Source organism: Athene noctua, chromosome 2 (assembly GCF_965140245.1).
Source record: "Athene noctua chromosome 2, bAthNoc1.hap1.1, whole genome shotgun sequence".
Lineage (NCBI taxonomy): Eukaryota > Metazoa > Chordata > Aves > Strigiformes > Strigidae > Athene > Athene noctua.
In genome coordinates, this window is record NC_134038.1 from 132,908,786 (window position 1) to 132,925,017 (window position 16,232).

The 16,232-nt window shown below is 34.1% G+C and overlaps 1 protein-coding gene across 5 annotated transcripts in view; it reads left to right on the forward strand.

Annotated features, from left to right (window-relative positions):
- Window positions 1-16,232, forward strand: part of PHF14 (PHD finger protein 14) — a 169,355-nt gene that overhangs the window by 99,659 nt on the left and 53,464 nt on the right. For 4 of the 5 annotated variants that reach the window (XM_074900338.1, XM_074900341.1, XM_074900339.1 and 1 more), the window contains exon 17: window positions 14,558-14,675. In XM_074900338.1, coding sequence (XP_074756439.1) covers window positions 14,558-14,675 — 118 coding nt within the window. Of the gene's footprint in view, window positions 1-3,938; window positions 5,221-14,557; window positions 14,676-16,232 lie in introns of those variants that run through there. The other variant, XM_074900342.1, reaches the window with a different exon arrangement.

The window sequence follows — 16,232 nt, forward strand, 5'->3', positions numbered from 1 at the left end:
CAGAATGAAGGAAAATGACACTTTTATTACCAAATGAAACTATTTCACATGTGTGATACCAATATCTTATTTAATCTTTTGTATAGGATATGTCATTTCTTCTAGGCTTTGAAATAGTTTGAAAATGCGTTCTTGTTTTGAAGTGGGCATAGTAGCACTTGGAGAATAGAATTCTGTAAATCAAGACTCCTGTTAGTCTTACTTGTTTACCTCAGTCAACAGATTTGTGCAGTGACCTGCTCTGAATGTCACTATTTATGCTCCAATGTGCCACTTACTAAAATGCAGCAGAGCTTCATTCCAGTGGCACCTCAGATGCTGTGATGTTTTGTCTTGTAGATAAATTTTTTTACAGACTAATCAGTGTGTATATTAGCAAATAGAAATCTGTAACCGTTCAGGAAGCCTTTATTAATGTTTATAACTTGATCAATACTGAGAAGAATTGAAGTAATTAGCAGTGTCTATAAGACACGTTGTTCATCATTGTTTTGGGGATCTGTTTCTTTTTTCCACTAAAGAGCTCTGTAACTCTCATCCACTTAATGGAGCTGTGGGTACACATTAATTCCTGGGATCAAGAGGTGTACCTTGAGCAGCCTGATTTTTAAAAATGCATGTTACTTACATCACCTTCAGATGGTTTGGCGTTTACTGCAGATACAGTTCCTTGCCTTCTAAAACAGGTCTTTGTCAGCGTTTCAACAATTAAATAGCTCCATTTTCCCTCTCTTTCATTACCATTTTACTTCATTAAAGTTTTTCCCAAATACCCTTTTAGGTTTGCTAGACTTACCAGGTGGGAGAGTCCTAATGTTTCAGAATTGGTAAAATATGCTGAAGCAGCTTCCTACCTTCAGACCTTTGAAGATAAACTGAGCTTACATTATGGTCACAGATGTATTTTTACCTGTGCCCAGTTAGCAGCCAAAAACATTTTTCTTACAACAGGTATTTAACAGGTATTTAATGGCTGAAAAAATCAAGGATCAAAACTACTAACATAAGCCTTACATTCCCAATTTGTACTTTTCAGTAACTGTTACGCAAATGAAGAAGGCCTTTGGAAATTTCAGTAGAAAGTTTTGAAATGACTCGTGGGGTTTCTTGTGCTGTAAATTCCTTTGAAAAGGAAATATGCTCATATTAATAGCACCCCCCCATTACATAGTATTTACTTAACTGAGGAAGCAGATTACAGCCATGTGTGGTTAGGGAGGAGAGTGGGAGAGGTTGATGTGGTTGATGTGTTTCTCTCCCTTTGGACCAAAACTTGAAGGAAAGTGCTTCATAGTTATATTTTGTCCTCCTGGGATGAAGGAGAGCTGGGAGAGAACAACTCTTCTAAAGCACCAGATAAGCAATTGAAAACCTCGCTGTTGAAAGCATCTATTATGGCGTTACCTGTGATGTTTTTTTCTGTCTGATACTTGTTTCATCTACTGGTGAGAAAAGAAGGCTGTTCAGTTTTGCTCACTGTCCTTATTTCAGATTTTTGTGTTCAGTAAATCCTTTTCCCAACTAAGGCTGAAAATGCAAGTTCAGATATCATAGGCATCTCTGGGTACTGCAGTCAGTAGAAATTAGAGTGGATGTATAGGAACGGGAGCACTTTCTCAGATGAGGGAGGGTTGGGAAATGATTTGTAGGGGATTGAGAACAGCAAAAGAAGAGAATACAGCAGGAGAAATGTCATCAATGTCAGAGGTCCCAGGAAAAATTTTTAGTAAGTAGTTCTCCAAAATCAGTAGTCAGTTACCAGATGAGTTTGTGGGTTACAAGCTTAAAAAAAAGCTATCTTATTTATCCATTTATGTTCCTTTGTCTTTTAACAATATATTGCTGGTTAGAAATGTGTTTAAACAAAGTAGTGATTCCTTAACTAAATAATACTTTAGAGATGAGAGGGATGAAGATAAGCCTAAGTGATGTAAAATAAATGGTGTCAAGTTAAATTTTAAAAACAGTAGAAATAGAAAAATGGTCCAACCATTAAAAAAGTAAATTTCCTTTAAAGTATCAGTAAATTATAATATTCTTTACAATTTCTTGATATGTTGTTGTCAGTAAAAATGCAATACAAAGAAATATTATAGGAATCACTAGCGCAGATAGAGGTTACACTTTCTACTTGATGCCTGCATTCTTACAGCCTTACCTAAAGTACTACAAAAAATTAGGATCTTGAGTTTGCTCTGTAGTCACAGGTTTCTTCTGTGAGTCTTGATTGTCTTCGGTTACTTTGATTTGTGAGCCTTTTGTTAAAGTTTTAACTTCTTTATTTATTAGTTATCTATGACATTTTTTGCTTATAAATATGTTTATATAGATATAATTTTATATAAAAATAACTTATAAGTATAAATTTAAGTACATATATATGAGTACGTATACATACATGTATATGTGTTTATATATACACACATTCATTTTGAGAAACAGAAATCAGAAGCTGTATTAAAGGTATGGATCTCTGAATTCATGTCCAAACCTTGCTAGCCCAGGTAGGGCATAGCCCTTCACATTCTGATGACCTGACTCCAATGGTACAGTTGCAGCTACTCATACTGTTGCTGAGAGGATAGAGGTGGCACAAAGACCTTGAACTTATCTCAGTTTGCTTGCTAATGCTACCCTTCACGTTTCTACACTTGAATGTGTACCCATGTCAACCTCACCCACTCTGAGGTGATCAGAACAAAACCAGTTGCAATCACTAAGGGAAGAGTATTGTAATAAGATAACTATTAAAGGTATTTCTATTTTATAACACAGCTTTTCTTCAGTTTTCTTTAAAAGTTCAAAATGGGACTGTATTATTGCAGTTCAGGACACCTGATGTACAATTATAATCGTGTTCCAAATAAGAGATGAACTGAGAATTGAAATGGATTTACATATACTACTTCCTTTCTGTGCCTCTAATTCTTGGACTCAGAGTCCTTACACTCAAAATTAATTTGCAAAGAACTGTTGTTGGAACATGCAGCAACCTTATGGCTCCTGTTCATCAGATTGTTTTTATTTTATGAAAATATGACAGCAGTTTAAAATTCCCTTTTTATTTAAAATTCTAATTTAATAAATTTCAAAGCAGAATACAAAACAAATGCAGTGGAGACTTTATATAGGTCTTTCTTTGAAAACTGATGTGTATTTGATATGCCAGCACAGCTTAAAGATTTTTTTCTACTTAAAAATTTCACAGTGCTATCACTTACATTAATGTGCTGTATTGCACGTAGATTTAAAGAGATTAAATGTAGAGAGTCAGCACTTTAAAATTGTGTTTATTTTTTTTAAAAAAGCATCCTTGAAAAGTATGTATGTCATGAGAGTGTCAAAACACAGGAAGTACAAGTAGGATAAAAAAGCGTGAAGACTTTTGAATTCTTTCCTCAAAGATGTTTTTTTAGGAGTGACTAAAGCTTTCTGTGTACTGATTATTACATTGCATTATGAAAGAAACCCTCCCTTACTTAGTGCTTCCTAAATCCTAAGACTTATTTGCTGTTCTATAGAACAAGCATTTTTAAAGGTTGTAACACAGTACCTATGTTGTGTGTGCTTGTCATGTAGTCAGTCCCATAGCTGCATTTGTGTGGGTTTCAAATCTGAGGAAAAGGGTAGCTTCACAATCAAGCCTACTTGTATTAAATTGTTGCTTTTGTGATTAAAAAAAGAAAATTATCTTCTCTGTCTTATGGTGGACTGCCTTTGTTCTATGAGCTGTATTGAGAAAAAGTTTAAAGGATGCTATAGTTAACTCAGTTTAATGTTTTGACACTTGCAAGTTTTGTATGGGTGTCTTAAACTATTTGGATCTGAGCATACACGTTGCTTTAATTTAGTGTGATGTTAAAATGTTTCATAAGACAGAGCAGAGCTGCTATGATCTTTCAATGTTAATATTTTTTTCTTATCACTTTACTGTGTAGATATCCTTCATGAGACACAACTCTGCCACAACTCATCCTCGGAGGCAATCGTGGAAACCTTTTATAATATGATTTTTAAATGTGGATAAAGCTCTCAATAGAGTACCTAAAGTAAAGGAGAACAGCTACCTTGTCTCTACTATAAGCTTATTACGACAAAAAGTTGAGTTTGCTTGTCAGGCTTGGATAGAATGTAATTGATTGGTTTGTTATTTGGACTGACAAGGTAGTTAACTTGCTTGCATTTTTTGCACTAATCAGGAACATTTCTTATGTGCATTGTTGAAAAATCCCGGATAAATGTCTTGTCAGAATTGTCCTATTAAGTAATGTCTTTTTCCCCTGTGCTTCGTTGGCAAATGATGTTATACAAAGCTTGGATTCACTGAAGAGTGACAGAAGCCTGTGGGACTTAAATATTGTATGTTCCTCTATGGTGATACCGAATGAAATAAGCAACAGTTTGCCATCCGCCTGCCGCTCTACTTATATGCAGTTTCATAAGAACATTTCTATATAGAACACCATGTTGTACATAGACCTTACTGTAAAAAGGATTGTTTCCTTAAAAAAAAAAAAAAATGTTCCGTGATAATGAGACCTGTAAAACACTTGAGACTTACTATTCTGAAGGAATAGATTTGCCACGGAAAAATTGATTTAATGCTAATTAGTATGAACTGATTGTTTCTGACTTCAGACACTCAAGTGAATAGAACTATACCTATATTGGTTTCTGAAAAATTTTTAAGAAAAAGAAAAATTTACATATATGCAGACATTTGTTTTATTTGGTTTACTTCTCTGGCAGTGTTCAGGACAAGTTTATCTCACAATACAAATATGAAATTGTTATGTAAGTTGGGGAATGAATGAAGAACTGATCACACAGCATGACAGCTGAGATCTTCGTCTTCATCCATATATATCCTGGTAGATGCAGATATAGTGTTTTGATCTACAAATGGTACCAATCCAGTTCTTAAATCTACTGTAGCAATGTGTTGACATCTTCATCGTTTTCATCTTGAACTTGCTCGGAAAGATTCTGCTCAAATGCAATCACACTTGTAACTTTATGACATATAATCTTTGAATTTCATGAGATATGGTGGTTTTTGTCATCTATCAAGGCACATTTCCATTTGAAAATATTTTTTAAATTTAAGAAACAAATTAAATGCTGTAATAAATAATAGGAGAAATATACGAATTTGTGTATACTTATCTACAAGTCATATCTTAACAGGGCATTTCATGTTTGGATATTATATTAAATAAAATTAACCTGATGTCTAACACGTCGTTTTGTTTTAAAGAGGGGGTGGGAGGATATCAGAGTAAGATTTTTGTCTGAACTATCAGAAACGCTTACTATTCTGTATTGGCAAGGTACACAGATACACCTTAAAAATAAAGAAATTTGCACTAGGAAATAGGTATTGATACAGGAATTTGATCTGTAAGAATCCATGGATCCGTTTTAGGAAGAAAAGTCCAAGTTTAGTGACCACTTGTGCAAAATTCTGGAGGTAAAAAGTTACATCCAAACACTCTGCTAATAGGGGGAAATAAATGCTGTTTGCCTGTACATCGTGCTGAGTTTAGAAAAAAAAATAAATTAAGGTTTACTGTGATTTATGATCAGTTATTAAACTAACTCAGTCTAGGTATTGTGAGTAGGAGAGAATGATAAATGTAGTATATCTTGGCTTTCGTAAGACTTTTAAAATATTTTTGTGTGTGACATTCTGCTAAATAAACTAGAGAAATATTCTGTTAATTAAGCTGCAATAAAATATGTAGCCCATCAGAAAAGTAGACTAGTTACCATGGACTCACTGTCAAATGATATTCCATTCACTGGTTCCCCTCAGGACTCTCCTGTGTTCAGTATTATTATATTTTTGTTAGTTTTTGCTGCTTTAGTGTATTAGGTGCTGGAATAAAGTATTTGGTTACCTTTGCAGGTGATGCCAGTATGAGGTGAGAGACTACAGTGTTAGAATTAAAAATGAAATTTTAATAAAGCATCCATAAAAAGCATGCAGTGCCAAAGGACAAATTACTGTTTAGTGCATGATTACTATACAAGGAGTAACTGGTTAGGAGATACGTCTTCAAAAAAGAAGGTATGGGGGACTCTGGATCACAAATTGATCATACCTGAGATGTACAGAGAGGTGTTACATTTATCACATGAAAATATTCCTCCTGAATATTCAGAAAACCAGTATCTCACCCTCATGAAAAGCTTCAGCTAGCATATTCTGTCCACTTAGGCAAGAAATAGGTAGAGAAAGTCCAAAGCAAACTGAGTTGAACGATAAGAAGACTATGGGAGACATAAATGAATAAAAAAGCTTAAAATAGTTGGATTTCTTCACTTTAGAGGAGATGGGAATCTGTCTTCAAACAGCCTAAATTAATATAAAGTCGATGAAGAGAGAAGTTGCTCCTAAAAAAAGGGAAAAAGGAAGTTGTTCTTCAAATCTGGTCAGACCAAAAATAAGTTAAATCCTAGCAAGCTGATTTGGGTTAGGGAATAGAAAGGTTTTTTTCTAACAATCATTGTACTGGAGAATTTTGTTAGGGAAATTGAGTGTTCTCTGCTATTGGAGGATTTTAAGGACAGACTAATGTGTGTTAAAAACGGTTTGAGTATTGTTGATGCTCCCCTGGGCATGCTTGATATCCTAATGTGATTTTCTGCTGTATTTTGTATGTTTGTTCCCCAGTACAACTTCTTTGTAGGATTTTCTTCCTTCCTTTGCACTTTCTTCTGACACGATATTTCACCTTTTGAAAGAAGTTGATGGCAATATTCAAAACCATAATGGACTTCTGTAGTAGCTCGCAAACAATACACCATTCAGTATAGTTGTTAGTCTGAGTACCTGAGAATGGCACTATAAATGAGATCATGTATTATGATTAGAATGTACTTCAGAAAAACTAATGCAGCTTTTGCTAATATCTTTCTTAAGTTTTATACTCTCCAGTTTGTCACAGGGATTGTCCTGTTTTTTTCAGAATTTCCTGGTTTTCCCAAGAAAGAAAATATTTTGGACTTTTTTTGAGGGCTATAATATGTGTAGTATTATCTTAATAGATGTTTTGAAGGCATTGTCTTCACAGAAATACTTAGTCTTAGAAATACTGAAAATATAAGTTCTGTAGAGTAGCTGTATAATTTTAACGAAAGCAAACACATTTGACATAGTGTTTACATCAATATATTCCCCTTGTATATGTGCACCTTTAATGAATTTTGCAAAATAATTTATTACAACCATGTGTTTTAAAGTTTTGAAGTAATATGAGAGAGAGAAGTGAACGCTTGCTGAAAGGAAGCTGTTCACATACAGGTATAGTCGTTTCTTTATAGCATTCTTATAATTCGTTGAATACATGCAAACTTAAGTTTCATAAAACAGATGAATTCAGAAAAAATCTGGGTTACATAGGAATGTCACATAATGATAGCCAGTTCAGATTCTTTTTTGCCCATAAATAATCAGGGTTAGGTTTTTTGATTTGGGGGGTTGTTTGTTTGTTTTAGTATTAAAAAGCATGAATGAATCAAGTAGGAGGGGTGGCGCTTTTGCGTTTAGCATGATAAATTTAACTACACAAATATCTGCCAGATTAATGCTTATTTTCTTTTGCTCATTTTGGATAAAATTGATTGACACTTCTCAGTTTTGTTAAAATTAAGTATTCAATGTTCAGCTTACATGAAGGTAAGCATCTGGGGGATGGGGAGTAGAAGCTACATAAAATGTTTTTTTCCTTTTGAATTTATAGGTAGGATGTTTTGCTTACCTTTTTTGCTTTAAAGTACAACTTCCTAGAGATCAAAACCATAGAAATTCATGCTGTTATGTATTATAACTAGTGAAAAATACAGGATTTAAAAAAAAATTGCTTCATGTAGCAGATGTTGAAAAGTGTAGCGTAGATCTTCTGAGTGGATGAAGGTTTTTCCACAGTATAGTTGTACACTAAAGAGAAAAAATAGTCATTTTATTTAATGCCCTTGAGTTTGGATGGAAGTTTGAGTAAGTAAGAGATTATACCAGTTCCCACATCCAAAACTGTATAGGTACTTTATCATTAAACTACTATTAGCTGAAGATCAGTAGTTCTATCCTGCTCTGTCAGGCCATATGTTCGTCTTGCCCCTACGCTGTCTTCATCAGTAGTAAGTAGATATAAAACCTGAAATTTAGTAATCATCCTGCATCTGGTATATTCTCTCACCTTTCAGAAATAGCCATGCCCCTCTCTCTTTCAGGCTTGACAGATGAGAATAATAGTCTACTGTCTCATCTAACATTATAAACTATGGAAGTCAGGAACTTCTTTTTGTATGCTTGCATGGTACCTAGAAATTTGAATGTGGCTTTTAATTACTTTATGTGATACCATAAACATTATCGTTCCCAGAAAGAATATTTCATTTATTAAATCAAAGTCATGAAAATAGTAGAATCCAGAAAGATGTAGGTTGGAAGCAGCCTCTGGAGGACATCTGTTCCAGCCACCCATTCAAAACAGGACTGACTGCAAAGTTAGATCTAATTTTGAAATTAAATCAAGTTCCTTAGAATTATAAGCAGTTGAATTTAGAGCATCTTTGCAGATAGTGAGCCTTTCAGGATAACCAGTACCTGTGCTTGAAGAGGCTGTATAATTGGGCTATATCCTGGTTTATATTCAATACTGTAAGCATGTGCAATCATATAAGAATTTTAGTGCTGGAATCTGTCACACTCCTGATGGTGAAGTCACATAAAGCTTGGCTGGCGTATGTGAGAAGACTTTTAAATTATGCTGATTCTAATAGTTTCTTAAAACTGTTCTGTAGAACAGAAACTGCATGATGATGTGATCATCCATTTTTAATTGTTATGCCACTTATAGGCAAGGGAAAAAATGTAGAGCTCAGAAAGAGGAAAATCAGCTTTTTTCCATTTTCTGCTTAATGTGTTTTTCTCTTTTGACAATATTCTGCCTGAAAACAAGAGAGTTGCTAAGGATCTAGACCTTATATCTTAAATTAGGGTCTAAATACAGCACTGTGTCACTCTCCTTGGCCTATGACATAATCACAGCAAAATGAAAGCAATGTCTGTTGGAATCCATGGGGCTGAATTTAGGAGTTTTGGTGTAGAATGGCAGGGTAAGATATGAAGATGTATCTTTACTTATCTTCCCTTTTTTCAAGAGGTGTCAGCTAAAAAGAAGGATGTTTTCTACATGTTCCATAATGAAAAAGTACTATTGTTTTGGCCTCCTCTCTCAGTAAGCAGAATAAATGTACTTTTTGGACAGCATTAATAATTGCACTAAATATAAGATTATACAGTTATTTCACCATTAGATCTTTAATTAATTTTATGTTTTAAATAAGGGCACATTGGAAAGTGCCTCCTTTTGGCATGACATGTGAGAGTTGCTGCTATAACCAGTCCCATAGTGTTTATTCCTGTCATCCCGAATCTATTACTTCTGTGATCTGGTTGCAATTAAAGTATCACAGGAGCACTCCTCACCAGCTCCAGTCCAAAGTCAGTCATCTTGGTTCTACAGTTTGAAGTCCTTTGAGCTACATCAGTTTCCTCTGCTTTTTTGGGGAATGCTTACATGCTCCTTTCCATTGGATCTATCATACAGCCACTAAGAAGAAACAAAATGATGACAGTGCCTTAAACTGTCATAGCTGGTTGTAAGTTGTTCATCTGACCGTAAGAATGTGCTGCAATTTAAAATGAACCCCTGTAGATGTGTCCAGTTGTTTGCCGTTTCAGAGCAGCGCAGCACTTGGGCACTGAGGGATTAAAGGGGAGAGAGGTCAGTGCCTGAGAAGAAATACCTGTTACTTAGGTGTTAGTCAGAAACAAGCCAACAAGGAAAGATATGTATCAATAGTTAAATCCACACAGGTGCTGGAATTGTGTTGCATCCCCCCAGCTAATGGGTGAGTGAATGCACGCCCATCCCACTGCAGTTGTCTGAGAGTTTAAAAATTCTGGATTAGATTATTTCTAGTTTTGTTCTAATTAAGTTTGCCAAAGTAAGGCTTATATGACAAGTTCTCTAATTTTAACGGAGATGATGGTTTATCAATATGGATCATAGTTTTTTTTTTTTTTTCCATTAAAATAAATCTTTCTAAGCTGTTGTGATGAATAGGGAGTAGGATATATATTTTGCGGTTTTGTATTTTGTTCAACATGATACTTTTTGGCATGACACTGCAGATGATGTGCAGTGTTGTGTACATAAGTGAGAGATTTTCTGTAGTCTCTGAAGCATATTTGGAAAGTTGTATTTAAAGATTAGCTTATTAATGTTGTGTTTCAGGGACATGTAAGTAATTACTTTTACAGCTCTAGATGGGCGATGCTGTCTTGTGAATGCAAAATAGGTTTCTTCACTCTGGCTGAATCAGCTCTTTGTGATTTTCAGTATTAACCAGTGACTTACAAATGTGCCAGTGATGGGCAGGTTTTGCATTCGCTGTTCCTCTGTAAAAGCACAGGTCTTTTTCCCCAGTGCTCGCAGAAAGACTTCTGCAGGCCAACTGATAAGACTCCCTCCTGTGCAGGTAGATGCAGTGTAATGAAATTGGATGTATGTGCTGGGCTTTGTAAATAAAATGAGATTGACCTCAGCCATTATCTCATTTATCTCATTTACATTGTAAAATCAGTATCTACACTATTGATTAGAACATAATTAGTTAATTATGAACAGGAAAATACAAAGTTATGTAGGGCATGAGCACAGCCAGCTGTACTGCTAAAAAACTAATAAAAACAATCCAAGGGCATGAGCAGATGGAGATCGCTTTATTAAAGAACAAAGCAGATATATTTCAGGTATGGAAATGCCTAATCAAGCTTTCTGGTTGTGAAGATGTAGCTGACCTGCTATTCTATACTTTTATAAGTGAAAAATGTTTTGGTTTATTATTTTTTTAATTTATTAACCTAACTCCTTCAGAATTCACCTTTCTTCTTTACACCCCATTTTCTCAGTATATAGTGGGCATATATCTATCCTCATTAATTGCTGGAATGAAGAACACAATGATTTCTAATTTTGATGCATAAAGTAATTTCAGACTTGTTGAAACATTGATAGTAAGCAATTACCTGTCAGTTAGAGGTAATTTAGGAGGTTATGTTAGCTTGTCTTTGTGTGGAGCTCTGTTTTTATTTTTTACAGTTTTCTGTACAACTGCTAGGCAGACCACTGAAGATAGCTGTGCACTTAATTGCATTTGTAAATCATGTACTTAACCACAAAAAAGTTATCCACAAATAAGGGCAAGGCAAAATATTTACTAGTTTAAGGACTGTTTTGAAGGTGTGACCTTGAATCCACAAGGGTAAAAATTTTAACTGAACCTTTAAAATGGAGGAAGCTGTATCTTTCCCTTTTTACCCCCCTAGCCCAACAGTTTGACTTGTACTATTAAGCCATCTTTGGGATGGAAGTAGATGATATTAGTAAATGACAGTACTGTTTGGTTCCTTTTCTCTGTAAGTGTCTGTATTGTGATTGATCTGTGAGTGCATTTACTGAAAGCCTGCAAGACCGTCAGCGTGACACTTTTGTGACCCAGCAATCTCATTCTCTAATTAAGTTGAAAGTACTCCTTATTTTGTGTAGCTTTCTTATTTTCTGAATCTGACAGTGGATTTTCTATCATTTTATCTTGCTAGACAAAAGAACACAAGTAACAGTATACACTTGAGGGCTTAATCTTATTTTTCCAGTGCCATTTTAACCTAGGCATAAGGTTTTCTTTCAGAATTAGGAATTAAGAACGCCAATTTTGTTTTCTGTACTGTGATGTGTGTAAGCTTCACCTTTTGTCCCAAGTCAGTCTCAGCAAACAAGAGAGTTGCCATACAGCTAGGGCATCTTCTTTAACCAAGGTACAGTATGTTTTCATCCGTTTTCCCAGCATCATGCTCTGGGAACTTCAGAATCGGTGAATTTGTATTCCAATACAGGATTGTGTTGTCTTCTGTATTGTATTGTATTACAGTACAGAATTTGTATTCCAATAAAAAACAGTGTGAAGGCAGCATTAAAAATATTTGATATAGTTTCATTTTTATCACCAGGCGACTTTTTATGTTTGGATATGTGAAAATATCCTTTTTTAATTTGCATTTTCTCAGTATGCAGATGCAGATAGAAGCTATTAGTATCTGAAAACTTTTGTATAGATATTTTTAATTCATTCTAGGAAAATGCAATTTTTCTTCTGCCAAACTAAACAGCTTTGAAGTGATCAAAATTAATGACAATAAATATTAAAAACATTCAGCTTTAGAATGGCACCTCCAGATCTGTATTTAATTTCATAATGTTCTGGTTATTTCAACCCAGCCTTGCTAACTCCCTCAGCGTACTTCTGAAATGTGGCTGAAAGTGCAGTCGGGAAATACCACATTCTAGATATAAAATGGAAGAGAAGTGAGAGGAGATAGCAAAGCATAATTTTAGAGGGGAAACATTTTCCTTTGAACATATAAACACTTGTGTTTATAGACAATCACTTCAGAAAAAAAATCTATGTTAATACTGTTTGAAGTCAGATGTAGATTTTAGGATTAAGCTCTGAAAACACACTATATCAGTCAGAAAGAGTGTGATGCTTTATTTTATGATGCTTAGAGGATCCCAGACAATTTACAAGAAGGAAGTTCTGATAAGCACTGCTAATGCAAGCACTTATGTGAGTAAGATTCTAGATACTGAAATAGGTTAGTAAAAATATATTCCTTTACAGATGAGAACACTGAGGCTCAAAGGAGGCTTAATCTTCTGCTGAAGGTCACATACGTTGTTGGGATGTAGGAGTGTGACCTATCTCATCTCCCACTCTCAGCCTTTTTATTAGTTTAATATGCCTTTCACAAGAAATAAAATGATATATTCCTCTTTGTGAATAATATATTACATTAGAACTCTTCTGTCTTTAAAAACTGAGAATGGTTTCCTTTTTTAAGTGTTTTCTTTGTCCTGGAATTAGAATGAGTTATTACTAAACAATCCTAAGGATATAGATTTCTATGGTAATTCCCATTTTTTTAGAAATACCAAAACCATGTCAGTCCAGTGTTGCATACAGTGAATAGGTAGTTTATTGCTTTTAATTTCTTCTTTGCAGTACATGCAATACAATTACCCGTGCTCATGCCTTACATATAACTGCTAAAAACATAAGGCTTCCCTAGCAAGCACAGCTTTCACAGCAAGGACAAAAGTATTTACTTAGGTTAAACAATCATGACCAGAAAACTGTTAACTCTTTTTATTTGGAGATTAATCCTTGGAGAAAAGTCACATGAACATTTTCTTCTGCTAATACAGCAGTATATTCTGTTAGTTGAATCCTCTTTCTGTGACGCACTGTGTGTTCTGTTGATAAATTACATCCCTCTGTCTTTGATCTGATAATGCCTATGCCATGCTATTATTGCAATTTTTGGAGTTTCTTGTGCTTGCATGTTTTGTAGAGGAGAAAATGAGTGGCCAGGAGAGCAGAGAAAGAAAGTGTAGGGGATTTCTTAGAAAATTTGGTTTTTCAACATTTACTCTTATTTCCTATTTTTGGATCATTTATGCAGACTTTAATTCAGTTTAAAGGCATTTAATGAAGAAAACATTCCAGAGTAAATTTGAAAAAAGCTTTCTGTTTCATACAAAAGAATACAGGGGGTTATGCAAATAAAGTGGAGTTCAGTAGGATATATGAAAATACTTGCTTTTAAAAACCTTTCTCATCTTGAGCATATTATTGTACTGATTTAAAAATCCTTTCATGAAGCACTCGTTACACTGTAGTGTTCTTCAGTGTTGGTACATAAGAATAGGTGAACAATAGCTATGCTGTATGCTTTTTGTGAGCTTTTTATGTGGACCATGCATAACACAAAACACTAATGAAAGGTTTATTTTCAAAGAACATAAAATTGTCGTGTGTACATAGGGCAGTTTTATAAGTGAAAGATCACAGTGAAATCCTTTTAAATTAACATCCCTTTCTAGAAAATTTGAAGTGAATCAGAAAATATTTTGTGCATTTATTTATCAACCAGATAGTCCTAGTGTAAAAAATATAATTTATAGCTGTAAATAATACTTGAATTGATGGATATGTGAGAAAACATTTCAGAGTTTGCCTTAAAAAAGTAGATGTGTAAAATAGTGTCTTAAAACTGAAAAATCTATGTTGTCACTGTCTAAACAAATCACAAATCTCTTGAAAATAAATGGCAGTGAATGACATCAAACAATCCAAAAAGTATATCTGGTTATAAATTTTTTCTTTAATTTACAAGTCTCTGAAATAATGTCATTTATATAAGATGACAGCAAAGGTGGTATATGATTGTCTGCATCAGAATATTCCAAATTAGGCAGAGCCTGCTTGAAGTGATTGTGTTTGAAAATACCCCTTAGAAAATGGATTTTCTGTATCATGATAACGGAGCAGGAAATCTTATGCTGAGAATTGCTGGGAAGCTCAATCTAAAATAGTATAGAAGTACCATTTATATATAAATACATATTTTGTTTTTCTCATGCAGGTGTGATGAATGTAGGCTTTGCTACCATTTTGGCTGTCTAGACCCTCCTTTGAAAAAGTCTCCTAAACAGACTGGCTATGGATGGATTTGTCAGGAATGTGACTCTACATCCTCCAAAGTAAGTTAATTCATCCTGTGAAATAGTTCAAGTATTCTGGTTTTAGCAGTCTTACTTAGCGTCTGAAGGTTTTGTTGAAAAGTCTGCTCTGAAAAACAGTAAGATGTCACAAAATAATGTTTTCAGATTCTCTGTAAAACAGGTAAAAAACAGAATGTATGCAAAATGGAAATATTCCTTATCAATAAAGAGATTTTTATTCTCGCAGTTAAATGCTTTCTTTTTACATTACCTTCTCTCTGAGAAAGTAGTGGGTATGGACACTATGTCAGGACTGGCAACATTGTTGACAAGTGAAAGTATTTCAGGAGTAGTACAGAATACAAACTTTTAAGGACAGAGTTAGAAAATGCATGTTTTTCTAAATAAATGAACATGGTTTGAATTACTAAACCTGGGTTTTTTTCACTGGAAAATTGTATGAAGGTTGTTAATACTTTATATCGATTGGTATGCCTTGATCAAATATAACACTGTAAAACTAGAATTAAATTTTTTACATGGATTAACTCTCTTTAATAATATTGAAAGTAATAGTATGCTTCTGTAGTACCAACCTTTCAAAAAATAAAGATTGTGATTCTTTGTCTGCACAGAAGCGTCTTTAGTACTGGCATTCTTTTCTATCATCACTGTAACCTCTGAAGAGACATTTTTTGAATTGTTTTTCAAAATTGGATTTATAAATGCATCTGGTATCTCAACATTAAAATAACAGAGAATTCTGAAAGTCTTTAAAATTTTACAGGCTATTCTGCCACTTTCTTTGTATTTCACAGAATCTTTTCAACTGCTAAGGAGGTGACTCAGTATTTGGATACACAGGGACACAGATATGCGGAGATGTTGTCATAAATTATGTGTTAGCATACTTAGTAAACTCTTTCATGATGTTACTCTTAAGAATGGAAGATACAGAATGTTCAGAGAGGTGTATAATTTTTTGACTTGCGAGTGTCCCTTTCCAAGTGAAAAATATATTACTCAGTTTCACCCCAGGGGGTTTATCAAATTGTTCTTCTGTAAGGAGATATGAAGACAGACATTGGAAATTAGCTGTCCACTGCAGTTTGGACATCAAGTGATCTTTCTTGAATACCACTTACATGCAACAGACATTTCAAGAGTGAATTAAAATTGTTATTGAATTTCTGTCACCTGCTGAAACTAAAAGGGGTTCTTGATAATGTTAGTTAAAATCTTCTGTCTCCTGTTTTCTTGGCTTCTTCTGAGTAAACAAAAAACAGGGTTTGTAATTTCTAAATGTGTTTTTTGGGAGATTAACACACTGTGTACCAGATAAAATTTTAAAAATAATTTATCATGTAAATTATTTATGATTGACTTCACTTAGTGCAGGGTGTGTATTAGTTTTAAGTTGCATGCTGAAAAAGACAATGTTCTGAAGAATAAAAAAAGTTTATCATTAGAATTCTGATATATTTTGTGTTATCTTGGTGATTATTACAAATTTGAAATGCTTGTTACTGTATCTAATTTTCTTTTTCATTCATAAAGTTCTTTAATAAGTAAATTTAAATAAAGTCCTTTGCACTT